Here is a 27,806-nt window from a genome sequence, read left to right as displayed (position 1 = left end):
TTTCGGACAAGTTAATCTTGGAGAGCTAAAGAACAATTATAACCTATATATGCAAATATTTGTATACCTATATAAACTATCTCACATAGTGAAAGTAAATATTTTTTATTATTTATAGATGATTGCACAAGGATGGTATGAGTATACTATTTGAAAGAAAAAACTAAAGTCTTCTTTGTTTTCAAAAGTTTCAAAGCATATGCAAGAAAAATAAAATGGTTGTTTTATTAAAACTCTATGTACTGATAAAGAGGATGAATTTATTTTTAAAGAATTCTTTATGTTTTGTAAGAATATAAGTATTCATAGAAATTTGATTACATACTATATCCACTCGAAAAACAGAACAGTAGAGTAGAAGAATTAAGTTGTGGTTGAGATTGTCATATGTATGCTTAAAGAAAAATAGTACTAAACAAGTTTTGGAATGAAGCTATCAATATAATAATATATTTATTAAATTACTTTATTACCGAAGTAGTAAAAGAAAAAACACACTATGAAGCATGATTAAATAGAAAATCAGATATAACTCACTTAAAGATATTTGATTGTGTTGCTTATTTTCATATTTTTACATAAAAAAAGAGCAAACTTGATGATAAAAGTGTTAAATGTGTCGAGTATAGTAACGAAATAAAATGTTTTAGTTTATGATCTTACAACTAAGAAATTAATTATAAATAGTGATATTATTTTTAGTAAAGAAGAAGTTTGGAATTCTAAAGCGGATGATCTAATAGTTGTAGGAGAAGAAGTTGATAAGGCACATGACACATTTGCTATTGTTAATACTTCATCCGAATCTTATCATATTTTAAATAATTCTAATTTAAATAATTTTAGTGATATTAAAATACCTCTAAGAAAATTTCATAGTCTTTCATAGATATATTAGATGATTTTGCATGTTTTGTTTTGGAACATACTTATTTTGAAGTTGTAGCTTAAAAAAAAGAATAGGTATAAGCAATGAATGATAAATTATAAGCTATTGAAAAAAAATAAAACTTTGAAGTTTTAAGATTTGCTCCTAGGAAAAAAAATAATTAAACTCAAGTAGTTATACAAGTCAAAATTTAATATTGATGGCTCGCTATAAAAACATAAAGCCCATTTAGTTATAAAGGGTATAGCCAAATTCGTATCGATTTTTCAAAAAAAAAATTCTAATAATTAGAATTGATATAATTAGAATAGTATTTATATTGGTAGCCAAAAAAGATGGCATGTTTATCAATTTGATGTTAATTAGTCTTCTTCGATAGAAAGTTACTGAAAAGATTTATGTAAGGTAGCTTGAAGGATTTGAAATTAAAGAATAAGAAGATAAAGTCTATAACTTGATAGAGTATTATATGGTTTGAAACAGGCATCAAGGATATAGTATAATAGAATTAATAAGTATTTTCTTTAATATAATTTTTTAAAAATTTTAAATGAGCCAAATTTATATATAAAAGCTTATGGTATGAAAATTCTTATTATTTGATTATATATGGATGATAGAATTCATATTAAAAATTCACTAGATATACTTTTTGAATTTAAGAAAAATTTGAAATGACTCATATGAGGTTTTTACATTATTTTCTAGAAATAAAAATTATTCAAGATTCAAATGAAATTTTCTCGTGCCAAGAAAAATATGATAAAGATTTGTTAAAAAAGTTTTATATGACAACTTATAAGCTCCAATGAATATAAATGATAAACTTATACTGGAGTGACTAATTTGCAACAATATGCTCATATGGATCTTGTTGATACTATGATATTTTTTATAGCTCAAAATGTTATCTCATAATTTTCAACTTAGGCTCACTCAAATATAATAACTCATTAGCATATTCTTTAGATAAGTTACAATTGTTTCAATATACTTTTCTTCGTAACTAAGGAATGCATTAAAAAAGTTAGTTACCAGCTATAAAATACTTAATTTCAAAATTCCTTATTTTGGTATTTAGGGGTTAGAAAGAACTTTAGAAACTGAAAGATATTGACATAAGCTCTCTTGGAGTTCTCTTTTAAACTTTGTATCTCTTGAATATTTCCTTGAATGGTGAGCCTTTTATTTTCAGTTTTGTATCCTTGTTTATTATCAGTAGGGTGGTGAACTTTCTATATCCATTTGTGATTTTATTTTATTAAAGTTTTATTGTGAGTTCGTTCCTTTTCTATTTGAAAAACTCATTCCAGTAAATACAATTGTATTGTTGACTTTTCTTTCAAAATATATTCTGCATTACCCCCTAATCATAACTTATGTTAGGGTTAATTTATTTCATAAATTCATCGGATATTATATTTGTAATTAGTTTGTTATACAAATTCATGCACAACCCTAATAAGCATTACTTTAGAATGTCTAAAATAGTTTTTAGATACATCAAGAGAACTCTCAATTATGATATTCCTTATAAGCAAGTAAAAAATTTTAAGTTGTATTCTTATATTGATAATAATTGTGTTGATTATGTAAATAATAAAAAAATACTTTAGGATTTGTGCTTAACCTTGACTCAAGATTAATATCATGAATAACAAAAAAAGCAAAAATATATTGCTCTCTCAAGCTTTAACATGGAGTATGTTACGGTTATAAGTACAATATGTCAAATAATAATTTAGCTTTAAAGAATTCCAATAAATCTTCAAGAAAAATAAGATGGACCAACTAAAATTTACAATGACAAGAAGTCTACTATTACAATGAAGAATTCTGTTTTCCACGAATGCACCAAACATATCGAAGTTTAACATTATTTTATTTGTGAACTGATTGATAAAGAAAAAAATTTAAATGGACTACTATAGCACTGAAGAATAGCTTGCCGACATCTTTACAAAAGTTTTATTCTTTCCAAATATAATTTCTAAGTTACATCTATTTTAAGTTAATTGGGTGTGATAAAATTAATTTAAACGATTAAATACAAAAGATATAGATTTATATTAAGATAAATAGATGAGTGGTTGATGTATAAATGAGGATGAGAAGATTTGTTGGGCTATAATTAATTCGTTTCTTATTTAAAAAAACTTATATTATGTTTTTTCAGCTAATATAAATATGTATTTCGGATGAATCCAAAATATATTTTTTTTTGGAATTTAAAGTTATGCAGTCAATCAATAGGTTCGAAGATTAAAGAGATGATAATTTTTCATGTTAACAAAAGTTTTTGAGTCTTAAAGATTGTCCGTAGATTTCCTAAGTTCTGATTTGTAGAGTGTTATCCGTAGAAACCGTACAAACGGAAGTCAACAAGTGTGCCGGCGTATCAACTCGGGATCCATTCCCGTCCATGAAAGAATTCTTCGACGGTGTAAGCCTTGGCCTGCTCCCAGCTGATCGTCTTCACACCCGGCCACTTCACGCCCTTCGAGGTGTCGGCATCGAGGCCCTTGTTGTTGAACTCGAAGTAGGACGAGGTGTTGAGGTCAATGTCGCCGTTCATGGGTATGTATCCTTCGGGGTCGATGAACCCGCTGATGTTGGACTCCATGATGATGGTGGTGGAGAAGGCATTCCACGGGCGGCCAAGGATGCAGCGGACCTTGGGGGTGGCGTCGGTGAGGGCCGGGACGGCGACGAAGCTACAGTTCTGGCTGATGAAGCCGGTGGACTCTTCTACTCTGACGCGGCTCTGGGCGAAGACGACGGTCCCATGGTGAGCTTGTGGACGGCGCACGGTCAGGAAGCCGGAAGACAGCGGCGGCGACGCTGAAGATGAAGTCGATGGTGCCGCTGATGGGGCAGTTGCCGTAAAAGTGACGATGGCGGTAGACGTACAGCTTGGGCTTTAATAGCCGATAGCCCATGAGTTCAGTCCATAATTTTAATAGCCCATAGCTCACCTCTTTTTAACTTAAAAACCTTAATCAGGTGGAGGCTAGAAAAAGAAAAAAAGTGTTGCGAAAGCTGCAAAAAAAATTAGGAGAAAAACCATAGGCAGAAAACTGTAGAGACAGAAAACTATAATAGTAACTTGATTAAAAAAAAAGGAGAAAATGATAAAAAAAAAAAAAAAAAAAAATAAGAGAAGAAAAAGGAAGAAACAAGATAACGTAAAAAAACTATTCTTAATTATCTAAGTAGTATTCTCATCTCAGGTAGACATATGGTGCACAATAATATAATCCTTATATTATAATTATTTTTAATATTATTATTTGGATTTTGGATAAAAGATTTTAAGATTTATATTTTTATTATTCTTATAATAGATTATCTGTAATCATTACCATACATATTCGCTGTATACTCCCTCCTTCACATAGATTACATACCTTGCCACACCATAGAAGAACAATGACGAGAATCAAACTCAAGCTGCACAATATTATTCGACGAGATCGTCACTTGGCGAAGAGTATACCTTTCGTCAAATTTCCTCAGTACTTGAACGACTGCCTCTGATAAGGCGGTGAAGTTTCCACTTCCATCCTTGGCGACTGTAACATTGGGCGTGAATTGAAGCGTGGCTGGAGTCTGGAGGAGCTTCCGGTCGCCGTGGGACACCCATGAAGGATTACTGTCCACGTACCGGCCGGGCTCCGCGGGCTCTGCTTCGAGAAGACGACGGCTGAAGCCGGTGGCTTGAATGAGATTGAGGAAGGAGGATATCTTCCCGGATATAGCCAGAGCATTGCTGGTGATGTCCATGGCGGAGTCCATCGCTGCCTGCATCTTAGACTTCAGCTCCCCTTCAGGGAAGCCGTCGATGCACGTCTGCTGGTCGGCCATCGTGCCGCCCAGCCAGTTCTTCAGCTCGTGGACTTTGTGGGGGAGCTGGTCCAGGTGGTGGGCATCGATGATCCCCAGCGTTTTCTCTAGGTCGTACAGTGCATATTGGTGAATTTCCTTGCAGTCCGCGATCGGCGCCCTTCTCCTTCAGATCGTCGGACTGGATCGAGTCAGAGATATTGAAGGCCTCGCCGACCCCGTCGACGACGGCTAAGACGGCAGCCCTGACGAGGTCCTTGGGCGCCGAGCTCTCGTTGACGTACTTCTTCAGGGTCGACTCGCAGGTGCTCTTATAGTTGGTCTGTGTACATATCGCCTGAATGGCCGAGGTGGTGCGGAACTGCGCCGTGGAGGCTGAGCCGCTGCCGGAAAGACTCGACTCGGCCGATTGGTTGGATTTGCACTGAACCGCGGCGACACCGACCACTTCAAGGATCAGCATGACGGAGGTGGTTGCGCCGGCCATCATAAGACGCTTCGTTTGCGTCTGCCGCTTTTCTTCCCTCCGACGCCCCGACATGGGAGAAGATCCCCGTAATGAAGACATTGTTACCACAAATCTCGGAGATCTCACGGATCTGCTTCCTTCCTCCGTCTCTGCTTTCCTCTGTGCTCGATGGCTTCATTGCGAGGCAATCGGATGAGATCTATAGCATTGCCGTCCGTTCTTCCTTGGAAAAGAAGAGGTTTGAGGTGTTCGTTCGGTTCGCTAAATTCAGTGGTCAATCCCCGTCTGATCCAATAGCTTGTAGATGATACGTTGCCCGTTTGCGATGCTCACTGCGTGCATGTCGACCATTAGGAAGGGCAAGACTTGGTGACGTATTTTACAGTTGATGCGTTGACTGGCATCTGATTGTGAGCTTCGACACTGAAGTGTTTGGGTTTCACATTATAACGTCGATCACTATATATAAACATCACAATGCTGCTCATGTCTCCTTAGAGCAGCCCGCCGGAATGAGGTACAGAGGTCGAAGACAACCAGGGGACTGCTGCAGTGAAGTTATACACGGTAAAGTTGAGAGCGTCCATGGAGTTCATCAAGCTGTAGCCAGGCCATTTGACCCGGCAGCTTGTATTGGCCCCGGGACCGTAGTTCGCGTACTCGCCGTAGTACAACGTGCTGAGCGCAAAGCTGCCGTTCCACTCCAGCCACCCCGCCGGATCCACCACGCCGTCGATGAACGACTGCATGTACACCGTCCGTGAGTACTCCTTCCACGGACGGCCGAGGAAGGTCCTGGCGAACCTCGGATCGGCCGCGAGGTCGGGCGCGGCGCTGACGGTGCAGTTATGGATGGAGATGCCGGTTGCCTGGTCCGGCATGGTCCGGCCCTGCGCCGTCACCACGTTGGACTGGCCCCGCAGCGGCCTGCGCGCGTAGATGTTGCAGTCCTGGAACACCGAGGCGGCGTTGCCGAAGATGAAGTCGACGGTGCCGTAGATGTCGCAGTCACGGTAGAACTGGCGGAGGATGTGCACGTAGAGCGTGTCCTGGTAGCCCAGGAAGCTGCAGCGGTAAAAGATGGAGAGGTCCCCGCTGTTCCGCACCGCCACCGCCTGGTACTTCCCCGGCCCCGCCGAGTTCTCGAAGGTGATGCCGACAGCTATGAAGCGCTCCGCGTTCACTGCTGCAATGCACACGGAAAGATTCCATCATCGCATCCTTTGCAGAAGACGCACGTCAGTAGCATCAAAAGGGTTCGGAGTTGCGTATGTTCTCACCGAATGTGGCAGAATTGAAGGTCGTCCATCTATCAGCCACGTTGTGGTTCGACGTGATTATGGTGCGGTTGATCCCCGATCCGATCAAGATCAGGTTCTTCTTGTTGATGGGAACGATCACGTTCTCGTGGTAAACGCCTTCGCTTATGTAGATAACGAAGTAGCCACCGTCGGCGGAGGTGTCGTTTGGGGCGGACAAGACGGCGTCTCCGACCGTTGTGAAGTTCCCGCTCCCATCTTTGGCCACCGTCACCGACTGTGATGCGTTCACCGGCACGATTTCGCGGTCCCCTTCAACAAGGATCCTCCCTATCGCCGGAAAACCTTTCGGCGGCGAACTTTGATCACCGGTAGTGCCTGCGAAAGAGGATCGTAAGGGGGAAAGGAATATTATATCCATCATGTCGCATGTGGAATCTGAGAGGGATAGATCCGCAGCGATTCTTGGCCTCAAGATGTCCATTGCGGCGGGCCCCGCCGTTGGCTCGCGTGACACGTGAGGACCGAAGCAAGTGGGGTCCCCACCCGTGGGTTTCATGCACGCTCGACCATGCACGTCGGCTACTTTTCCGTCCGCATGGTGGAAGTCAAGAAAGAGTTATCATGGCGGCATGTTAACCTCACCTGTCCTGGAGTCCGACCCGGCGTTCGTCCCGACCCCGGGGACGGCCCTGCGCCCCAACGCAGTGGTGACCAGGCCGAGCGACACGCCGTACAGCTGGGTCTGGTCCGCGAGGGCGCCCTGCAGCTCGGGGAATTCCCGGGACGCCTCCAGCCCGTCGTAGCACGTCTGCTGGTTCGTGACCACGGCGCTCATCAGCGCCCGAACCCGCCCCACCCCGGCCGCGTCCAGCATCCTCGCCCCCCGCCCTAGCTCCGCCTGCACCGCCGCCAAGTACTCGGCGTTGAGGCCCGCCAGCTCGCGGCAGTCCTCGAGGGCCCCGCCGCCCCCGACGGCGCGGTGGGCCCTGGCGCCACCGCTGGATCCGGAGAGGTAGCGGTCGAGAATGGTAGCAGTCCGGCGGGCCTGCTTCAGCGCCTGCTTGACTGAGTACCTGCCGTACTCGTACTGGTTCGACGGGAACCGCAACGGCGACAGGAGCGCGATACACAGCTTGGGATAGAAGGAGGACCTGCACGCCGCCGCGGGGGAGACGGAGGCGGGCGGTGCGGTCGCGGCAGCTAAAGGAAGAAGCAAGAAGACAAGAAGAACTCTGCTCGACAACATTGCGACACGTTTGTCGACCCAAACACAGTGAACTCCAATGCTCGACTGACTCGATAACAATTGAGATCAGAGATGGATACATATATACAAGTAGAGGAAAGAATCTATCCTCACGCGCACTGACGCGAGAGAATCGGCCTCTGCAAATGGTATGTCTCCATCCAATGATCAGCCGCCCATGACGTTCCATTCACCGACCACCAACGCTTCCACTAGTGGAATGTGGTTCACAAGTCGGAGAGTTTGGCTAGCGGAGGACGAGAGGGACATTAATCAAGTAAATTAAGTTGGTAGTGGGAGTGAGGTTTATGAGATAAGAGAAGGTGGTCGGTGTGGTGTTGATCATAATGGAAGAAGCAATAGCTGCAGCTTTGTGCAGTCTACTGCATCAGAACATGCAATTTGTGGTCAACACTTGTGATGCTCTCCAACTATGCTGCATGCGTTGAGTCATGCTGGGAGTGCGAGTGCATGTTCGAGGTTGTGACTTGTAACATCATCTGTTGCACGAGGTTACATGAGCTAAAAGAAAGAGTGGTGGGCATGCGGGCAGCACTACTGCCGAGTGCGTCATGAGGTCCAATGTGTTGTTATAGAGACCTGTGTTTTGTTTTGTTTTGTTTTGTTTATTTCTCGTGTAATAAATGAAAAAACACACATGAGGGTTTCATTTGTCAAAAGATGCTGCCTGGAAGATTCTAGAGAGAGGCTTCCAAGTGCAGCATAATTAGGCACTAGTTTTAGATAAGGAAGATCCAACCTCATTTGTATTATTATTATTATTATTATTATTATTATTATTATTATTATTATTATTATTATTATTATTATTGAGATATCCGAATTGATAAGAATATTAATATAATTATTTTTAAAAAAAAAATTAAATATATTTGTGTGAAATGAGCCTAATTAAGAGAAAATTGACATATATTACTAATAAATTCATCAAGCTCTTAGGTCAATTTTTTTTTTTGACCTACCTAACAATGAGTGAGCTTACTAGATAAGACCATAATAGTTAGATATCATTGTAACCTTAAGTTATGGAGCAACATCAAAAAAGCCAACACTTCTAAGCCCTTTGTGATGTGGAAATGATCCCAAAACATTCATTTAGCTTATCTGACATGATTGAACCTTTTCAACACTAATTAAAGTATGCTTGTTCTACATTTTCCATGAAAGAAAGATGAGACGGAGGTCAGATCCAGCTGGAGTGGATAATCAATTTGTTAATACATTTTTAGAGCCTAATTAAGTGTTAATGGGGAAGAGAGATGTGGGAGGGTGGTGAGAGAGCAGAAAGGCCGACGGTTCGTTGGTTCGTTGGTTCCACGGTTTTTTTTTTAATTAAAAATAATTTAAATAATAAAAAAATTATAATTATAATTTTAAGTTTTGATCATAATATCATTTTTGAAAATGGATGTATTTCAATACGTATAATAAGTCTGATAATATAATAAATTAATATAAAATTATCAAATTATCAATCACTATTATTGTTGGATGTCCCGATTATCTATTTGGTTGATACGTCGAATAAGTATCCATTATCTTTACGGATAAATGTTCATTTTTATTTATTTATTTTAATCAAATCGTCAATGTATACTTGGGCTCATATTCAAATAAGTTTCATCTCCTCCCACATTGAAAGTTTGCTTCACAATTACCTTTGATATAGAAATTACTATGTTTATCTTACAATCACTCCTAAAATTAAAAATATTATTACATGTGATGCCCATCATTTAAGAATTGAAAATTGTATATCTATAGTTTTATCACCAAACTTAAAAAAATGATTTATTAAAATTTAAGCTTGGAGTTCGATGATCCGTCGATTTCTTTTGTCTTTATAATAATAATAAATTTTTCCCTTATTAATTCTACTACTCTAACTAACTTGATCGATGGACTAAGAAGATTTGGAGTAGTTTGTTGTCTACCATAATTTGTACTATAAAAGTCATATAAGTTAATAATTAAGTTTTTATTTCACTCATTTAAGTTAATATCAACATCTAATTCTAAACTTTCATAAGCTATTTCTACAACAAGGTAAATAGGTGGAATTTTAGAAAATAATCGATGCATCTCATTTTTATTTTCATAATGGTAATGTTTAATTTATTATCATGTTCATATTCTTCTAAAGCTCCAAAAATATTAATTTAATATAACTAAAAATATATGAGTAACATCATAATAAACACTAGATGCTCCTGCGACGTGGCCCTCCTTTTAGCGCCAAAATATTAGACAACAGATATGTCGTGGCTGGTGAGTCAGCACAACTAGGTCCACGGGCCGATGTCGGGAGCTTTCTACAGGGTGATTCGGATGATGAGGTACCCGAGCTCTCAGGAAGGAGTGCTGGTTGGCGTTGGTCGGGATCGGGGCTGATTGGCGACTTCTTAGTGTCAGGCGAATCGCGCTCCCATGTCGAGTCCCTCATCGTTGATGAGTGGTCACCCTCCTACAAAAATGGCTTCCGTTGGGTGGTATCTAGCCGTGGTCCCTCTGACGAGCAAGTTAGTAACGAGAGAGATTACTTTTTTCCTTCTTTTTTTCTTGCCTCCCCCTGGACGGAGGCCAGCCAGGGGTTTTATTCTGTGGCGCGAGGGCTGATAGTGCGTCGATTCGACATCGCTGCTGCTGACCCCCGAGAGATGGGATGACCCTTTTGACCGACCGCCGTTCCGGGACGCACAGAGCGTCGTCAGACGACACCGCCCCAAGCTTCCGAGATGAGATGTATGACATATCTTCTTGGTACGAGCTCCTGAGACGAGACGGGTGACGTAGGGCTCCGATTTGACGTACAGTGTCAGTCGTGACATGTCCAAGCCGCCAAAATATATCATATCAAGTAACATCGTTAAAAACATTCCAAAATAACTTTTTATATTCAAAATTTATATAAGCAATTCATAAGTTGAATTCCATCAGGTAGGATCGTCCCTAATAAATCTTTTGAGCCTTTTACTATTTAGTTTGTAAAATTATGCCCACTCTTTCATTATTTGTGGATGACCCTACAAGGAGAAAAAAAAAATTCAAGAGATCTAAGACCTTCTTTTATATATAAATTCAAAACATGACATAAACATCTATTATGAAAAAAAAAACACCACACAAGGTTGGTTGACACACTTGTTATAATAGTTCAGGAATAGATAATAATATTTGTAGAAGCATTATCAAAATTAATTGAAAAAAATTATGAAACCAAATAATACTCTTCCAGCATAGTTTTTATCATTCTATCTATTTTGTTAGTATGTTGACCACTACAAATATCTATATAAATAGAAATTTGTCCGACAAAAGATCGAAGCAAAATTTATAAATCTATTTTTTTATATAAAAATTATGAAGGATACATGTAAGAGTAGAACAAGTAACACATCTTAGTAGTGAGATTTAAAGCATTTTAACAATAACCAACAAAATTAATTTTTCACCAAAACTACAAAAAAAGCGTTCGAAGGAAATAAATCTCGCTAATTCTTTACAATTTTTTTTCAATCAAAAATTGAAAAGTGGGATTAGTTAGGCACCCAAAAAATTTGAGTTAGGCTTTTTCTTTCTTTTTTTTTCCATCCTAAGCTTGTGTAGGGTATTTCTTCTTAATATTTTTTTGAAATATTCCATATTCACCTCCTTCTTTAAATTTGAAAATTTTATAGTAGTAGTTACAAATCACTTGGAACGAGTAATCGATATTTTGAACCTTCTTGAAATGAAGTTTAAGGATGTTTGATTTAATTGATTTTGATCGTCAAATCAACTTTTCTTTGACTTGACAATGGAGTGTTGGCACAACTAGGCTTTCGAAGTTCCCCTCAAGCGTAAATGTTGACGTTGGATGCATTGAGCTTCCACTCGCAATCGAAATTAGGAAAAGAGAGTTTATTATAAGGATGATTATAATAATTAAAGTCAAAAGAGATCTTATGAGAGTGCCATGAGTGTTTAATTAATCATAGGAGGAAGAATGAGAGGTTCGGGGGGTGTTTTTAGGATTTTTAGGTATTTTTTTTTCTTAAATTCACCCAAAAATAGCTAATATTTAGTTATTGAAAGAGAAAATTTTATCTCTTTTTTTTTATATATTTTTAATTATGAAATGATCAAAATATCTAAAAATATTTTTTTTATAGTTGTTAGGAGAGGCAATTTAAATTCATTTAGAATTATCAAAATATCTCTTTGATCTTTTTTTTTTTTAATTTCAGAATTATCAATTCAAATCTAAGATGGAGGAGGAAGAAGAAGAAGAAGAAGAAGAAGAAGAAGAAGAAGAAGAAGAAGAAGAAGAAGTGGAAAAATTATTTATGTCTATTAAATATTAAAATAAAATTAAAATAAAATTATAAATAATAAAGAGAGATTATAAATAGAAATATGCTATAAGTTCCAATTGCAATCATTCACAAAAATAATCTTTCATTTGTGGCACAAAAATAATCTCTGCAAAACATCAACACAAGTGTCCTTTCCAATAGCTGCCCTTTATGTCAGGATATTATTGATGCCCATAGTCTCTCCAATGTCTCTTCTCGTGAATGTCCAGCCTTCACAAGCTCAATCACGAGCCCAAAACGACACCCACAGTCTCTCCAATCTCTTCTCGTGAATGTTCACCCTCCACAAGCTCAATCATGAGCCCGAAAAGATTGGCACACCAAGTACGAGTCGATGTGGCCACACGTTCTTCTTGTGGGGTTGCAGTCACGGGAGAGAATCATCTGTTTGCCGGAGATGGACGCTTGCAGACCTTCTTCCTCTCTCCCCCTGTATCTCCTCTTCAGCTTCAGCTTCACCTTCATGGCCGCTTTGGGACTCTCCGACGACACCGATGCCATCTCCTCCACCTGCAACCACACACTCTACTTCGACGTGTGCATGTCCACGCTCACGTCCCGCCCAAGCAGCCGCCGCGCCGACGTGTACGGCCTCGCCGCCATCTCCCTCGACGTCGGCATCACGCATGCCAAGGCGACCATATCGTACGCCAAGAGCTTGAGCAAGCAGAAGGGCTTCGCCGGCGGCACGTACGCGTCCGTGTGCATCGCGGATTGCTTGGAGGAGTACAAGGAGGCGGTGCAGAGCCTCCGCGACTCCACCGGTGCTCTTCGGAGCGGGTCTTACGACACGGTCAACGCGCTGGTGTCGGGAGCCATGACGAATTCCGACACGTGCGAGAGCGCGTTCGGGGAGAAGCCGGGCCTGCAGTCGCCATTGACGGAGAGGAACGGCTACTTCTTCAAGCTCTGCAGCAACTCCATTGCCATCACCAACCTCCTTGCTTGAGGTCACTCTGCAATAGAGCAAATTTCCATCTATACTACTATTTTATGTTGTAATTTCTACAGACAGGATGTTGTTGAGGGTCATGAGACCTAAATAAATCTTGTAATGATCAAAATATTCAGGAGTTTTGCCTCAACTAAATCATGCATAATGAACATTGTAGCAAGCATTGGCCTGCATGAACAAGTTTATCAGATCAAATCAAAAGGATTAGGTCCACAAATCATTCCACTATTTTGTCCAATGGGGCCTTCTTTTTGGAGTTAAGAGGCATTATATTCTTTGTTGTTGCTATAGGAGCTTAACCAAATCCTTCAGCAAATTACAAGTCTCTTCTAAGTTTCAAAGACTTGGGACTTGCAAGGATGGCAAATTGGAGGTGGTTAACTTGAGCTTAGAACACACTAATCTTGTGTGGACACTGTACACTGAATCTGAACTCAAATTACAGTCAGTTCATGCAAGTATTTGGATGAACTCATCAACTCTTTTTCTGTTTCCTTCTCCACCAATTCTATGTTTTTCATATTAATTCTTATTAAGTTGGAACACTACTTATGATCAGTGGAGCCACAAGAATCAGGCTGATAATTTTGATGTTTGTTGATCAGATAGAAAATATTTCTACTGTGTAAAATGAAAGCCAGAAAACAATGCATGGCTTGTTCATTTAGTAAAAGATGATATGCTACTGCTAACATCACTTCTACTAACATAAATCATTTGTAGATTTCTCAAAGAAGCAGTGATTTCACATTGAATTCCTAGTGAGGTGATTCCTCAAGCAGAACAATTCATCTCCAGCTTAAGATTCCACAAGGAGCAGGGATGTGAACTTGAATCTTCTGCACATTTCAAATCCTTGTGGGGTAATTCTCAAGCACAAGCTTTCATTTCCAGGTTCAGATATCAGAAACAAGATGAATCCCTGAAACCCACACTTTTCTTAGCTCCATCTGAGTTTGCTCACCAAGAAACATGTAGAGAATTAAGAGGCCTTGCAATGACCCAAATCAATCAACCCCCACAACCTAATTCTGATGTGCTAACCCACAGCACATCTGAGTCCAAAAGTCTAAGCCATAGATTTCATGTTTCTGCAATGACTTCCTTGTCAGGGTTTCAACAGTTCAAGAATCAGGTAATTTGCATGCTTCCTCTTGTGAAAACAATCATCCTTCCTCTATATATATTGCTTGATTTCTTGAATTAACAGTTTCGGATCGGAGCCGATCACCTGAGATCTCTAACTACAGCATCACCAAGCTGTTCTTGAGGTAAGCATGATTACCTGCTTGATTCTTCATCAATCCATTTGCATGGACCAGACAAACTTGTTGATGTGTCATGAAAGGTAGTCTTGACCATGTTTTGGATTAGGAAGGTAAAAAGACAGTGGTCAACGATGAAAAGATGGATAGTAGCATAATAAGTATCATCTTGTCTCTTTCTCTGCTTCAGTCACAATGTTCTTATTTCCTGGATTAACAATGAAATGTCACCAGTAAATTGACAGTAGCATGATATATATCACATCATACCTTGCTCACAAAAGCCACCAGTCCATGATGTTCACGTAGAAAATTCCAGCTTCATTATTGAGCATTTGGGTAAGCTGAAAGAGAAGAAGGGTTTCATTTCCTGCATGGATTTGGGATCCTGAGGAATAGTCATCCTGTTGGTAGTCCATCACATGCATTCATTAATAATGAGCCAGTGGCCCAAAAGAGGAATCTGGACTGTAGTGATCGAATTACCTCAATGAGCAACATGTCCTTGCAACTTGGGAGATGATTGCTGGTGTTTTAGGTGGAGGCGATACATGTTTGTTAGAATGTCACTATGGATGGTGTAGCATCTGCTGCTCCACACACGCACCCCTGCAACACTTGCTTGGGTGCTTTTCCAGCCTCGCACAGAAGAGTGATCTCTTTCGAAGCCGGTGGTTGACATCGCATAACTCCATGATGTATCAGCACCTAAGAGGATGATTCCCCCAACAGGAGCACCAGCAAGGCAGCTTCACGGTAACCATCAAGGACCTCCGGGATGAGAAGAAGACACTCCACCAAGTGCCGACCCCGAGAATGATTCTAGAAAGACCGCTGACCTCTCTTTTCCTCCACGGAGAACCAAGACGGACAATCTGGGTTTAACACAAGCAACTCGAAGCTGATCAATCTTTACTATGATCAAAGGCAGGCAACCTAAGAACAGTCATTTCAGAATATCCCAAGGAAACTTCCATCTCGCTTGCCGTGTCAGTGATGCCAACATATGAGCAGAGCCCCAAACGAACATTAATATCGCGTTCTGCCTGTGTCCATCTTGCCCAGCTGGAACGGCAAGTGAGCAGAGTGGAGAAGGCCCATGGTGGTGGTGTCTTCCCCAACCTGTCTCGTTCAGCCATTGCTGCGGGTAAGGCAGCAATGAATGCTTGCACTGGAAATGTGATCATTGATGTGTTTAGATTAATATCACTTTTCGGTTGTCAGTGATATATTTGATGTTTGCATGAAGGGACGATTCACCTGACATGGTGAACGCTGACATGCACTGATGATGATGACAATCCGGGAATGGTAGAAACAGCTTGAGAGGGAGATGCATGGGAAGAGACGTCAGGCACTGTGGAGGCAACAGAGACTTAAGGCCACACCAAGATATCATCTTTTTTTCTTTTCTTGCATTGACTTTGAATTTTATACTTGTATGAGGAAAGAGAAAAGATATATTGATGAGAAAATAATCTCATTTTAAGTGTCTTTTAAGACTCCCATGCCAATTAACCAACGATAATAACTTATTGGGTCCCTTGAAAGCTTCCCCAAACCCACCACAAGAACAGTAGCATGTGGGATGAGTAATCAATATTATGAGATATGAGTCAATCTTCCTTATGCCCAATAAAAGTAACTCCATAGTGAAAGGATAGGAAACAATTTGATGAATCTTTCACTTTCTTAGTCTTAATCTATCACCTTCGTCCATTGACTGCATGTCAAAGTCAGTGAGACTTGTGAGTGACTACATTACACCTTTCTCTTCCGGCACAACGTTATATGGTTGTACCATCCCATGAGTTCCCCTCCCTCTCCATTCCTCAGCATCTCATCTGGCGTTCTCATACACAAACTCATCATCTCTCTCTGAAATGTTACCTGTTGGAATCATGAGCATGTATGAGAGAGCAATCTCGGGTGATGGCCGACACAAGAGAAAGGTCATTGCATGGGTGCTTGCAGTCTCTCTAGCAGTAGCTTTATCTGCTGCATTCTCTTTACGGACTACGAAGCACGCATCACATGAGCTCAAGCCCTTAGATACTGTCTCCAGAGCCGCTGCCACCACCACTGAGAGTGGTGTTGTCTCTGCCTGCATGTCCACCCGCTACCCGGACGCGTGCGAGGCGGCGCTCGCCTCCCTGGCGACGAGAGCAGGCGCGAAAGGACCCAAGGAGATGTTCCACGTCTCCGTGGAGTTCGCGAAGAGCAGGGCCCTGTTGGCCCGCGACATGGCCTACAACCTGACGCTGCCGTCGGCGCAAACGTCGACCTCGCGGTCGCCGTCCAGCGTCCACGACTGCCTTGAGCTTCTCGACATCACCTTGGACCAGCTCAACGATGTGCTGGAAGCGAAGAAGGGCGGGAGCTCGCACGACGCCCGGACGTGGCTCAGCGCGGCGCTGACGAACCAGGCGACGTGCTCGGAGAGCCTCCAGGCCGTCAAGGCCGAAGGCGGCGATTCCTTGAGCGCCCGAGTGCGGAGCTTGTCGCAGCACATCAGCAACTCGCTGGCGCTGCAGGGGAAGGTACAGGACGATGATGGCGTAGGTAGCGGCCGGAAGTTGTTATCCGACGGTTTTCCGGCGTGGTTGTCGGCCGCAGACCGGAGACTTCTGGAGGCGTTTCCCGATGAGATCCGAGCCAACGCGGTTGTGGCCAAGGACGGCAGCGGCACGCACACGACCATCAACGAGGCCATCACCTTCGTGTCCTTGGCCTCCTCCGGCGGCGGCGGCGGCAGGAAGGTGATATATGTGAAAGCTGGGACGTACGACGAGTACATCAACGTCCCGACAAAACAGAAGAACGTCATGTTGATGGGAGACGGAAAGGGCAAGTCGGTCATTGTCGGCAGCAGGAACGTCAACGACGGGTGGACGACGTACAAGTCCGCCACCGTTGGTACGCATGCACCTCCTTACCCTTGCCTTCTGTGACTGCAAGCGTTGAGTACGAGCTTGACACAACAAGAGAGTGTCAACGTTTCAGCTGCAATGGGGGCGGGCTTCATCGCCAAAGGCTTAACCATCATCAACAACTCCGGGCCAAGCAAGAACCAGGCGGTGGCCCTCCGGGTCGGCGCCGACAAGTCGGTGGTGTACCAGTGCTCCATCCAGGGCTACCAAGACACCCTCTACACCCACTCCAACCGCCAGTTCTACACCGAGACCGATATCTACGGCACCATCGACTTCATCTTCGGCAACTCCGCGGTGGTGCTGCAGAACTGCTACATCCAGCCGCGGAAGCCGGGCGGGACGCAGAAGAACTCGGTGACGGCACAGGGCCGGACCGACCCGAACCAGAACACCGGCATATCGATCCAGAAGTGCCGGATCCAGGGCTCTTCAGACTTGGGGAGCAGCACGCCCACGTATCTGGGTCGGCCATGGCAGAAGTACTCGAGGACGGTGGTGATGCAGAGCTACTTGGATGGTTCCATCGACGCTGCCGGGTGGGATAAATGGTCGGGGAGCTTCGCGTTGTCGACGCTGTACTACGGGGAGTACGAGAACACGGGCCCAGGGTCGTCGACGTCGGGCCGGGTCCGTTGGGCCGGAGTGCACCCGGCGCTCTCCTCCGGTGAGGCTTCCAAGTTCACAGTGTCAGAGTTCATTGTCGGAGACAATTGGTTGCCTGACACCGGTGTTACCTACACTGCAGGACTTTAATGTGGACCCTTAATAGGCTTCACCTGAGTGTGTTTGGGCCTGAAGAAAAGCCCTTTGTGACTCTCTTATAGGTTGTATAACATTGATCATTGGTATGTTGTGTTGACTATGATCTTCATATTCCATAAAATATATAATTATAAATTACATATTATTTACTATTTCAATAATAAAAATTATAAAAAAAAAGTATACCACTAATTTAATGAATTAATAATGTTGGCATGGGGAGTTTATAGGATTATTTAATAAACCTATTATTGTATGGTGTATGCCCAAAAGATGAGAAATGTTTTTAGTATATGAATATACAAATACTAGTCCACTTTTCTTTATCTAAAGGAATCAAAGGAGGGCTACCAATAATTTATGTTATCCTGTTGTTGTTGATTGAGAGATGCAATCCATCATTATTTTGAGTGGGGAGAACAGGTCATTTCTCATGCATCATTATTTCAGAACATAAACATTCAGTTCGTTGACTTTCATATAACATTAGAGATCGAGCATAATGATCTAAAAATTCACGTTAAAGGAATCCAAATCGGGGTTAATGATAAGTTCACTCGTTTGGACATAGAAATTTTGTACACAGAAACCAGCTTTGTATCCGCAGCATGAACAGCCTTTTTGTAGTTCATGACATGTTTACAGTGTCAAATCATAAGCAGCAGTCTTCATGCGAGATAAATCTCCAACTCGTCTTCATCATCATCGTCCTCAAGCTTCTACCACTGCTCGCGAACAATTTGACAGAAGTAAGGGTCTTCTTTGGCATAGCGAGGCTTCACTGCTTGAAGGAAGCTTGGGATCTGCACTTCTTTCTGCCTGTGGAAAGTTAGACAGAAGAATCAAGAATCTGATTCCTGAAACCGCGATACTAATAAGCCTATCTTCGGATCTACCTTTCTTGGTGTTCTTCCTCCTGCGGCGGTCTACTGTATCGTGGTCCTTCATCATATCCCTCGCAGATTACTTCTCCCTTTGCATCTTTATAGCAGATTATTCCCATCGCCTTGTCTTCATAAATCTAATAATAGAGACAAGTATTATACCCTCCAGAGCAATAATTCCATGATCATGAAGGGAGAGAGAAGAGAAGAGATCATACCTTGATATGCATGCAGGATCTGATTAAAGGAATTGATGCTTTGGGTGTGATTTGCTTGTTGGGAAGCATGGAAGCTCTCATGACTGCCTTCTTGGTCTGATCTCTTGGAATGATAATGTTAGGGGTTGAGCATCTCAGTGCCATAGAGATTGATCCTGAAGAGAGAGGAGGAGGAGTTGTTAGTTGGAACTTGCTACATACATACCATTGAACATTGAACATCGAATGGAAACCTAATGCAATCCCCATTAACCGTAAAGTCAATGCACTCTCTAACTCTCTGTTGGAGATGTGTCCTACATATTTAAGCTTTCCTTCAAAGCATGACACATGTAGTTATGTCACACTGTTAAAGATGAACTGACACAAACTAACAAAACCAAACCACATCAACTTCTCCATCTCATCAACATATCTTTTGTCTCTCCCTCTCTTGATTGATTACTCTTGAAAGAAGCGAGCATGGATGACACCAAAGTCCACCATTGTCATGTACATTTGCTTTCTCTCATTTTCCTCAAGTACATGATTGGTTGGATGGTCTATTCTGTCACCTCTTGCTGTTGTTAATATTATCCTCATCTAGTTGTATTCCAATCCACCTTGGCCTAACCTAAACTATGCCACAGTGGAATCACAAGCATGCACATGCAACATGATATCAGCACCTTGGCTTCTTGTAGGAAGATGTTGATGGGTTGTTGAGTCCACAAATGGAATCCATAAAACAATTTAAATTCTTGGTGTGGAACAAAAGCTACCTTGTGATGTTATGTTCTTAGTTTAGCACAAGCAATTGGTGGAACTCCACAGTGTCTTCATTGCTTGCAGGTGGAGAAAGTTAATCCTGCAAGTTGCTTAAATAATATAGCAGGAAGTAAAGAATGATCTCTTCTTGTTGCCTGGTGACTCACTCACCTTCAAATAATCTATCAAGAGAGAGCAAGAAACAAAGCTACTTTTAACTCCCATATGAAAATAGGCTGATTGTTTGCCTGCTTTAAGAAAACAAAAAAGTCTCATAACTTAGTCCACTTGGAATCAGAACATAGAAACAAAAATAAAAAAGAAAATTTGATGAAGAATTCCTTTTTCACGAAGGAGAAAAATGAAAGAAAAATTAACCGGCGATCATGTTTTACAGTGTTTTGTGGGGTTTTATCCTTAAAAACACTGTAAAGCTAGTTTAAAAGCACTGTATAGTTCTGGAGAAACTGTATATTGATGTCACTTTGTTTCAAAATATTCAAAAAATACTGTTTTGTTTCAAAATATTAAATCTTTACAGGTTACAAGTTAAATTACTAAAATGAAACCTTTACAATGTCTTTATGTTAATGTTATAGTATTTTCTAAATACAAATAAAAACATCATAAAAACTTCTTAAAAACACTATAATGGTATTTTTTTAATATTTTTTAGAATTTATGATGCAGATAATATCCTAGAGCATATGTGACCTGTACTGGAATTAAAGGCTTTATAATATTTTTATATTATCTTTATAGTCATCTAAATATCCAATTGAAAACACCGTAAAAGACTTTGAAAAAAAATATTATAATGACATCTTTTGATCGATGATACAAATGATATTATAGAGTAATTATGTATATGGTATGTATTGCAGCCACTCGGACTAGTCTATTGTATTATCATAAATCAATCTTTATATAAGGTGTTCGATGTATGTAATGTTTGTATATGTCTATATCTTTTGGTTTTATTCATACTTTGTAAGTACATAGAGGGCTTACAGTAGGCTTGATAATCTCATTTTGATTAATTTTTATGATCTTTTAATCCTATAAATGTAAGTTGTGTGCAGTCATCATAGAGATCAAACTACCCAAAAATAGATTATCCAACTAGGTATCTTGAAGTTTTTTTAGTTTCACAAAGTGGTATGATCCAACTAATATAAGACCATGGTGGTATATGACTAGATAAACCTTTAGGGTATTACTTAGGGTTAATTCGCTATCTTATTTAGTAGCAATGCTATTTGAGTATTTGTGGGGACTTATGATCACGACAGACCACCTTGGATCCTTTGTCATGTGATCATTCAAAATTTATAAAGTCTATATTTATAATTTATATTACCTATCAAGTGTTGAGTCAAAAATATAATATTTTTAACTGTCCTTATAATTTTTTGATATAATTAAAAATATATCATTAAAAATTAGATCGATATAGACATCGATATGTTTACGACTATAAAATATTTTTAAACTAATCTTATAGTATTTTTTATGAATAAAAACCTATATCATAGAAAATGGGTAAAAAAACATGTCAATTTTTGGAGAGGTATCTTTGAAATATTTAAAATAGGGGTGACTAATTGAAAAAAAAAATAAAAATAAGAGGTGGAAATACCCAGGTATTTTTCAAGAAAATCACCCAAAATTAATGATAACTTGACAAAGAAATAGCAGATCTCTTCAACACAAAAATGAAAGGAAACTTTTCTTTTGTTTTTTGAGAAGTGGAAACAATATTTTGTTGAGAAATATTAAGAGAAAACAATTAGATCAATTTTATTCATGGAATAAAAAGACTACTTGTTTGCTTTGACTTTTGTGGTTCATGTTTGAGTTGTATTCGCTGCATATTAACTTAACAGTGGTACTCAACCACTCCCATTATTGAACTTAGATTGCCCCAAGTTGTTACTCAACAATTCAAGTTGGAATACTAATTGGAGACTTTATAGTCATATGACCCAAACAAAACTAAGTGGCAAAAAGGTGTGCGTTGTGATTCCCGCGAACGTGATTGATGTGTGCGCGGTGTGAGTCCGTCACACGTAATCTCTTTGGTGACTACACGAATCCAATCATTTGTCATTCAAATTTATTGATTTCGATATACTGTCGGGGTCGGATTACAATTCACGTTAGGATTGTGTGACCTGAGAACGTGGGAGTCTGCAATAGGCCGGTAGACATGGGGCCCGCAAGTGGAACCCTGTAGCGTGGGTCCATGTTTTAACAGCCCAACAACAGACACACTCACCAAAGCCCAAATAAGTGAAGGGTCCTGTCACCGCTGGTCAACACAAGACAAACGCCACCTCGGCCGCTCGATAGAACGCCTCCTTCTCTTCCACCTCAGTCTTCCGCCCGTTCTAGGGTTTACGCGGGCCGCATTGCCGCTAGGGCTTCGGACGAGCTCCCAGGAGATGCTCCTCACTAGGTGGGTCCTTGTTCGATTTGGTTCGATGGTTGAAACACGTGGATTTTGTGGTTGGTGGAAGGACGGAGTATGACCGAGGCGTCAAGACTTTCTCCGCTGAGGGAAGGTTGTCTCAGGTGGAATGCGCCATCAAGGTGACATCTTTGTTCAATCTTACCTGAAAGTTTTGCTAAATACGTCGGTAGGAAGAAAAGGTCCATCTTTTAGGGGTTCGGAATGCTTCAAATTTTCAGTTGGGGTCGACTGCGATCGCACTGAAGACGAAAGAGTGCGTCGTGCTCGCAGTTGAGTAGCGCATCACTTCAGCTCTGTTGGCACGTTTTCACCTTTTCCTGTCGGTCTAACTAAAAGAATTGGAAGTCTCAAACAGGGACTCTTCTTCATTCTGAAAGTTCATATTACGTATGTTGCAAGCTAAGTTTGAACTCTTTGGTCTGGATCGGGATGCATCAACGAATTACCTATAAAAATGTAGAATCCATTGAAGAATAAGGAATGATAAAGCATTGTATGCCTGTGACATTTATGTGCCTATAAATCTGGTTTTGTGTGACTATATGTTCATGTACTAAGTGAATCCATATTTGCCAATGGCTGAGTGATAAAAGGTTGTCATGTGACACCTAAATCTTCACTCTACTGATGCTTGAATCCCAGTGGTAAAAACAGACGGTGCATTGAGCTCCAATAATAGTTAGATGACACCTCACAATGAATGAAACTATTGCAGCTAGGCTGCCATAGGATTAGTGGCATTGGTCACATTTACTTAAGTTGTGCTATTCAAGAAAAATATGAGGCTGTGCAAGTTCACCTATTGTTAGCAAGGTGCAATCAGCTTTTGTTAAAAGCATTTTCCTTACGATCTCTTGCAAATTTGATGATTGGGGAAATCTTTATCAGATACGTTTTTCTTGTATCCTGGGTGTCATTTAGAGAGGCCATATAACAACCAGTCAATTGGAGGTTGAGGGTGGAATTATCTGTGTCCTGCTGGTTGAGTTTTAGTAGAATTTGTGCTAGTCAAATATTTTCAGTGAGCTGCTTGATGAATGTGGTCCAATAGGAAGTGTCCTGTATCCAGATTGGGTTCTATGTGTTACCTTACTGTTATAAAATTAAAATTTGAAGCTTGTATGTAATCTTTGTATGTCTCTGTTCCTAGCTATTTGACTTTGTTTCACTACCTATTGCATTTACAGAAACCAAGCAGTCTAGAAAAGGTGATGGAGATTGACGAGCACATAAGATCTGCTGAGTGGTTTGATAGTGGATGCCTGCACTCTTGTTGAGCATGCACGTGTTGAAACCCAAGTGTTGTTCACATAACACTTTTTTGATAATAAAGTAGTTCATGTCTTAACTGCTCTTTACGAGACGTAACTAGTTGGCCGAATTTGTTTAGTTTAGGGATATCAACCACTACTCTCCGAGTTACTCTTAGGCTTTGCACAAACGGCAAATACAATTAAAATATTAAAATATATTAATACTGTTGAATTCAAACTTAACCTTATTTGAGACTCTGGTCTATTCCACTGTTCAATATTTGAGACAAGACCCTAATAGTTTTGGATTGCATAATCAAATAGTGTAAGCATAATGGTAGTATGTATATGTCGACAGTTTCTTTTCAAGTATAAGATGATTATGTATGCAAAAGTTCTTCAATCATGTTTTAGAGATTGCAGCACATTCTGAAGCATGTCATGAATGTCTTTTCATCAAAAAATGTCATCCATGAATCCACTGTTGTGTTAAATAAAACTGCATTATGTAATTGGGAACCATTACACAGTTGGAAAGGATTCGTTGGTCAACCTTGTTAGTGTGAAGGTGTTTCCCATTAATTCTGTCAATGAGAATGAAGTGTGTATGATTTTTTTTTTAATGCAATGAATCTGTGTTTTCATATATGAATAAATCAGTATTCAAGTCAATTACCACAATTTGCATTCCTACGTCTTCTGCTTGACCATTCACCACTTAAACTTTGTTGGTAAATGAAGCTGTTACCTTTATCTATAGCATCATGCTCCTCCTTCTTTTCTTTTTGCTTAAATAAGTAGCGCATGCAGATATTTCACTGATCCATCTGGCACATTTTTGGCAATGCAATGCAAAAGCTATAGGTTCTGGTTCTGAAGGAGCGGATAGTTGTTTGCAAGAGCAATATAACAAGGTAAGATTGTATGGTTATACTGCATGTCTTAGTGAATAAGGCCTAAATCAAGTCCACATAACTCAAATTTTTTATTACTAATGGGCGATATTACAAATTTTTGATACAGGACCTAACTCTTCAACTAGCTGAAACGACAGCTCTTTCCATACTGAAGCAAGTGATGAAAGAAAAAGTATGAAACAGAATAAATTTGCCTTTCTCTTTTGGCTGACTAAAATAATGCTGAAATAAAATTTATGCTGATTGTTCAGGTAACACCAAACAATGTTGATGTTGTGAAGGTGGCTCCTTTTTATACTATTCTCCTTCCGAGGTGGAAGCTGTCATCAATCGGCTCAGATACCTGACTTGATTCCCTTGTATTCCTTCATAGAAGGCATTATCTTAGACAAACATTTATTGTCTTCTGATCATTGTTTCGTTTACACTGCATTTTCTTCTGCTTTGGCCTACCGGATGTACTTATTTTTTCGTTGCCTTTATCATTCACAATTAATCATATTAGATGTTTATGTACACTAGAAAGTTAAATCTTCCTCATATGATCTGTTGTTTGTGGTCTAGGTAATATAATTGGATCTCTGATGAATTGGATTGTGCAACTACCTCAACGAATAGCCTTCCCATTGGTTGGGGCATTGTCGACTGGAATAGTTTGTATGGTAGCTTTGAGATGATCCAGCAATTCATGGAATTGCTGAAAAAGGAAGAAAAAGGTAAGTTTATTTTGAGCTTACTATCATCAATATAGATTTAAATATTTTGGGTCACTAAATCCTGATAATATATATTTATTATATCTGCATAATTTTCTGACAATATCGATATCTTCTCTACAGGAAGCATCCAAGCAATCAACATGTTAAGCTTGTTCTAGGTGATACCTTCCTAAATGCCATGATACATCTTCAACCCAATGGCTCTCCATTTTCTCTTCCCCTTTCTCCTTTTCTAGAGATCGTTTCTTTTCCATGCTGAGAACAACATCTCCAAAAGTGATACATTGCATTTGGATCAAATGCCTTCTCTCTCAGAATCAAAGTGCATTCAACAAAGGTTACATTCAAATCACTGTACATGGAAGAAAAATACCTGGGTTCTTATCTTCTCATATGGGTCAAACCCATGGTTGAATTCATTGTACTTGCAACGACAGGTTTGTAGTGGTCAAAAAGATCTTGTGCTCATATTCTTGAATTGTCTTTGAGATGGCAATTTCAATTCGAACTGTTGTGCACTACTCATGTTAGGGTCATGGATTGTATGGGTCAAACCCATGTTATGGTCATGCATCCAAGGTTGACTTCACTGTAGGATGGCAATTTCAATTTTACCTGCACTACTCTCGACCCGGTCCGATCGAACCAGGTTTGATCAATTACTTCCAGTAGTAATTTGTTTTCTATCTTGTAAATTTCAAAAGGAGAAAAATATATATGTATCGGTTTTTTTTTTTTTTTTGATTGATGAGGATATAATATCAATAAATATGATGTAGGGAGAGTGTAAAATGTTGAATTGGTGTGGCAAGGAATTTGACTTGCTCTCATTGATAGTTTGGGAAGGTTGGTTGGAGATGGGGCAAAGGATGCTACAATAAAGTTTGATCGATGTATCCCATGAACTAATTCTCGATTAAGTGTGGTTCAAATCTTATCTTTTTGTTATTATAAAAATTATTTAATTTTTAAAGGACATTTGAATCATTTTCATTGTAAGGTTGAAATAAAGTGTTGCTATTTTTATGATATTATCATATTTTTTATATTTTTGATTGAATATATAATTATATTTTATTTTTGATATGAGAATGATGAGACATCTCAGAGTAAAGAGTCGGATACTTTAATGTCACATGGTTGACATCTCGATGTTAAATGATTGACTTAACATCATATGGTCGACACATCGATATTAAATAGTCAATATCTTAACACTATGCGGTAGACATTTCAACATCATATGATTCATATATCATCATTATATGCTCAGCACCTAAGTATGAGATTAAGCAAGTTGAATATTATCACATCCCGAGTTCAATACACCACGAAATAGATCACGTTTTTTTATAACTTGTGCAAAGGGAAACGTGCTCGTTATAAAACGTTTTTTTAGACTAATAAATTCTTCATTATTGACTTAAGTTTTGGATGAATCTTACCGAAATTGTCGTAATGTAATTTTGTAGGTCTCGGGATAATTGAGTGAACGAGAATAAATCAATCAATGACATCATGATATAAAGATAAAAAGAAACTGGATGGTTCCAAATTAATATCGAATTCCGACAATCTCTTTAACTATTTTTAAAAATATTAAATATATGATCTAATGATAAAATTATCTAGACTTAGATTGATTAGATTTCTAATAACTATGCTATCAAGAGGCAAAGTATCAGTAAATTTGGAGCTCTCTCAATCAGATCTTCTCATCCTCTGAGTTCATTGTTTGTAGCAGAAACTTGAAAGTAAAATATCATTCAGAACAAGAAAACTGAAAAAAATTTCAGCAGGAGGGAATGCCTCATGTTCTGGAGGAAACAACCCAAGCATTGTCCAAATAGAGTAGATAATAGAGACATCGGAGACCCACTTGCATGAGGCTGAGACCATGAGCACAATGCACTTGGAGAGAGAAAAAAACAACCACAAGAGCTCACAGAGAAATGGGTCTTTGTAAGGATTGGAAGAGCAGTGGGAATCAGTAGGCCAACCAAAGACCTGTCCAATTAGCTTCTGAGACACCATTACCTACTTGCACTTGCAATTTATTGTGTGAGCTGATCAATCATCATCTTCATCACTGAGGGGCAGCTTCCTTCAATTAATTGACAGTGTTGCTGCTGCTGCAGTCTCAGCTCAGGGGCACCCAATACCAACATGGCTCCTCTATCTCTCTCTATGCTTTTCCTCACACCTAACACCTCTCTTTGTTTCACTCACAGGCAAGTTCTCATGGGTAGGTTTGTTAAAAAGGAGAGAGAGAGAGAGAGAGAGGTTGTGCTTCCAAGTTGGAGAAACTTTAAACAAGCACTCTTCAATTTGCAAATATACATATATATAATATTTATTATATGCCAAGTAAAGGAGAGGTCAATTAACTTTATATTTTAATAAAAATATCCTTAGAGATGGGGATGGGGATGGGTGGTTTTCACTCCAACTTTAGCTTGTGTGAGAAAAGATGTTGACATGGTGATGAGAAGATGGTGTAAGGTTTGGTTTATGATGATTCCACCATCAATTTGCATCATGTGCTTGTCTTTTCTGGGAGTCCTATTTTACTCTTTTCACCTCACCTGTTGAAGA

At 39.9% G+C, this 27,806-nt stretch overlaps 5 protein-coding genes and 1 long non-coding RNA gene across 11 annotated transcripts; 3 read left to right on the top strand and 3 right to left on the bottom strand.

Annotated features, from left to right (window-relative positions):
- Positions 1 to 3,287: 3,287 nt before the first annotated feature.
- LOC108953528 (probable pectinesterase/pectinesterase inhibitor 58) lies at positions 3,288 to 5,300 on the bottom strand. The gene is made up of 3 exons (XM_065123345.1): positions 4,851 to 5,300; positions 4,386 to 4,798; positions 3,288 to 3,807 (listed from the first exon to the last, which is right to left on the bottom strand). Exons 1-3 carry the CDS (start codon positions 5,298 to 5,300, stop codon positions 3,288 to 3,290), a joined length of 1,383 nt encoding a protein of 460 aa, XP_064979417.1.
- A 267-nt stretch (positions 5,301 to 5,567) lies between these two features.
- LOC135619787 (pectinesterase-like) lies at positions 5,568 to 7,854 on the bottom strand. Of its 2 annotated transcripts, none has more exons than XM_065122119.1 (3): positions 7,106 to 7,854; positions 6,482 to 6,838; positions 5,568 to 6,384 (listed from the first exon to the last, which is right to left on the bottom strand). In XM_065122119.1, the coding sequence occupies exons 1-3, from the start codon at positions 7,707 to 7,709 to the stop codon at positions 5,696 to 5,698; spliced, it is 1,650 nt and encodes a 549-aa protein (XP_064978191.1). In that variant the 5' UTR covers positions 7,710 to 7,854; the 3' UTR covers positions 5,568 to 5,695. The 2 variants fall into 2 exon arrangements, with proteins under 2 accessions (XP_064978191.1, XP_064978190.1); XM_065122118.1 differs by having other exon boundaries at positions 5,568 to 6,387; positions 7,106 to 7,837.
- Positions 7,855 to 12,373: 4,519 nt separating this feature from the next.
- LOC135618254 (pectinesterase inhibitor-like) lies at positions 12,374 to 13,511 on the top strand. The gene has a single exon (XM_065119123.1). It carries the CDS (start codon positions 12,420 to 12,422, stop codon positions 13,032 to 13,034), a length of 615 nt encoding a protein of 204 aa, XP_064975195.1. The 5' UTR covers positions 12,374 to 12,419; the 3' UTR covers positions 13,035 to 13,511.
- A 2,597-nt stretch (positions 13,512 to 16,108) lies between these two features.
- LOC135618253 (pectinesterase-like) lies at positions 16,109 to 18,035 on the top strand. The gene is made up of 2 exons (XM_065119122.1): positions 16,109 to 17,221; positions 17,309 to 18,035. Exons 1-2 carry the CDS (start codon positions 16,189 to 16,191, stop codon positions 17,989 to 17,991), a joined length of 1,716 nt encoding a protein of 571 aa, XP_064975194.1. The 5' UTR covers positions 16,109 to 16,188; the 3' UTR covers positions 17,992 to 18,035.
- A 506-nt stretch (positions 18,036 to 18,541) lies between these two features.
- LOC103995183 (uncharacterized) lies at positions 18,542 to 19,497 on the bottom strand. Of its 3 annotated transcripts, none has more exons than XR_010488952.1 (4): positions 19,356 to 19,497; positions 19,103 to 19,257; positions 18,897 to 19,021; positions 18,542 to 18,819 (listed from the first exon to the last, which is right to left on the bottom strand). XR_010488952.1 is itself a non-coding variant. In XM_009415717.3 (4 exons), the coding sequence occupies exons 1-4, from the start codon at positions 19,349 to 19,351 to the stop codon at positions 18,720 to 18,722; spliced, it is 396 nt and encodes a 131-aa protein (XP_009413992.2). In that variant the 5' UTR covers positions 19,352 to 19,490; the 3' UTR covers positions 18,542 to 18,719. The 3 variants fall into 3 exon arrangements, 1 of the variants encoding a protein (XP_009413992.2); XR_010488953.1 differs by having other exon boundaries at positions 19,403 to 19,421; XM_009415717.3 differs by having other exon boundaries at positions 19,336 to 19,490.
- Positions 19,498 to 22,186: 2,689 nt separating this feature from the next.
- LOC135619786 (uncharacterized) lies at positions 22,187 to 26,037 on the top strand. Of its 3 annotated transcripts, none has more exons than XR_010489496.1 (6): positions 22,187 to 22,441; positions 22,541 to 24,489; positions 24,599 to 24,664; positions 24,744 to 24,868; positions 25,057 to 25,208; positions 25,332 to 26,037. It is a non-coding gene; the product is annotated as an uncharacterized LOC135619786 (long non-coding RNA). The 3 variants fall into 3 exon arrangements; XR_010489497.1 differs by having other exon boundaries at positions 24,386 to 24,489; positions 25,332 to 25,932; XR_010489495.1 differs by having other exon boundaries at positions 22,187 to 24,489; positions 25,332 to 25,931.
- The last annotated feature ends 1,769 nt before the right edge of the window (positions 26,038 to 27,806 follow it).

This window comes from Musa acuminata, chromosome BXJ2-8 (assembly GCF_036884655.1).
Source record: "Musa acuminata AAA Group cultivar baxijiao chromosome BXJ2-8, Cavendish_Baxijiao_AAA, whole genome shotgun sequence".
Taxonomy (NCBI): domain Eukaryota; kingdom Viridiplantae; phylum Streptophyta; class Magnoliopsida; order Zingiberales; family Musaceae; genus Musa; species Musa acuminata.
This window is presented reverse-complemented; position numbering and strand designations above follow the sequence as displayed.

Coding starts and splice junctions, on each gene's coding strand:
- LOC135619787 (XM_065122118.1), bottom strand. CDS start 7,709: ATGTTGTCGAGCAGAGTTCTTCTTGTCTTCTTGCTTCTTCCTTTAGCT. Junction 6,839..7,105: donor CGGGTCGGACTCCAGGACAG/GTGAGGTTAACA, acceptor CCTCTTTCGCAG/GCACTACCGGTGATCAAAGT. Junction 6,388..6,481: donor CTTCAATTCTGCCACATTCG/GTGAGAACATAC, acceptor TGTGCATTGCAG/CAGTGAACGCGGAGCGCTTC.
- LOC103995183 (XM_009415717.3), bottom strand. Junction 19,022..19,102: donor GATCCTGCATGCATATCAAG/GTATGATCTCTT, acceptor CTCTATTATTAG/ATTTATGAAGACAAGGCGAT. Junction 18,820..18,896: donor GAGGAAGAACACCAAGAAAG/GTAGATCCGAAG, acceptor AACTTTCCACAG/GCAGAAAGAAGTGCAGATCC.
- LOC135618253 (XM_065119122.1), top strand. CDS start 16,189: ATGTTACCTGTTGGAATCATGAGCATGTATGAGAGAGCAATCTCGGGT. Junction 17,222..17,308: donor GTACAAGTCCGCCACCGTTG/GTACGCATGCAC, acceptor TCAACGTTTCAG/CTGCAATGGGGGCGGGCTTC.
- LOC108953528 (XM_065123345.1), bottom strand. CDS start 5,300: ATGTCTTCATTACGGGGATCTTCTCCCATGTCGGGGCGTCGGAGGGAA. Junction 4,799..4,850: donor GAAATTCACCAATATGCACT/GTACGACCTAGA, acceptor CACCTGGACCAG/CTCCCCCACAAAGTCCACGA. Junction 3,808..4,385: donor CTGAGGAAATTTGACGAAAG/GTATACTCTTCG, acceptor CGGCTATTAAAG/CCCAAGCTGTACGTCTACCG.
- LOC135618254 (XM_065119123.1), top strand. CDS start 12,420: ATGTGGCCACACGTTCTTCTTGTGGGGTTGCAGTCACGGGAGAGAATC.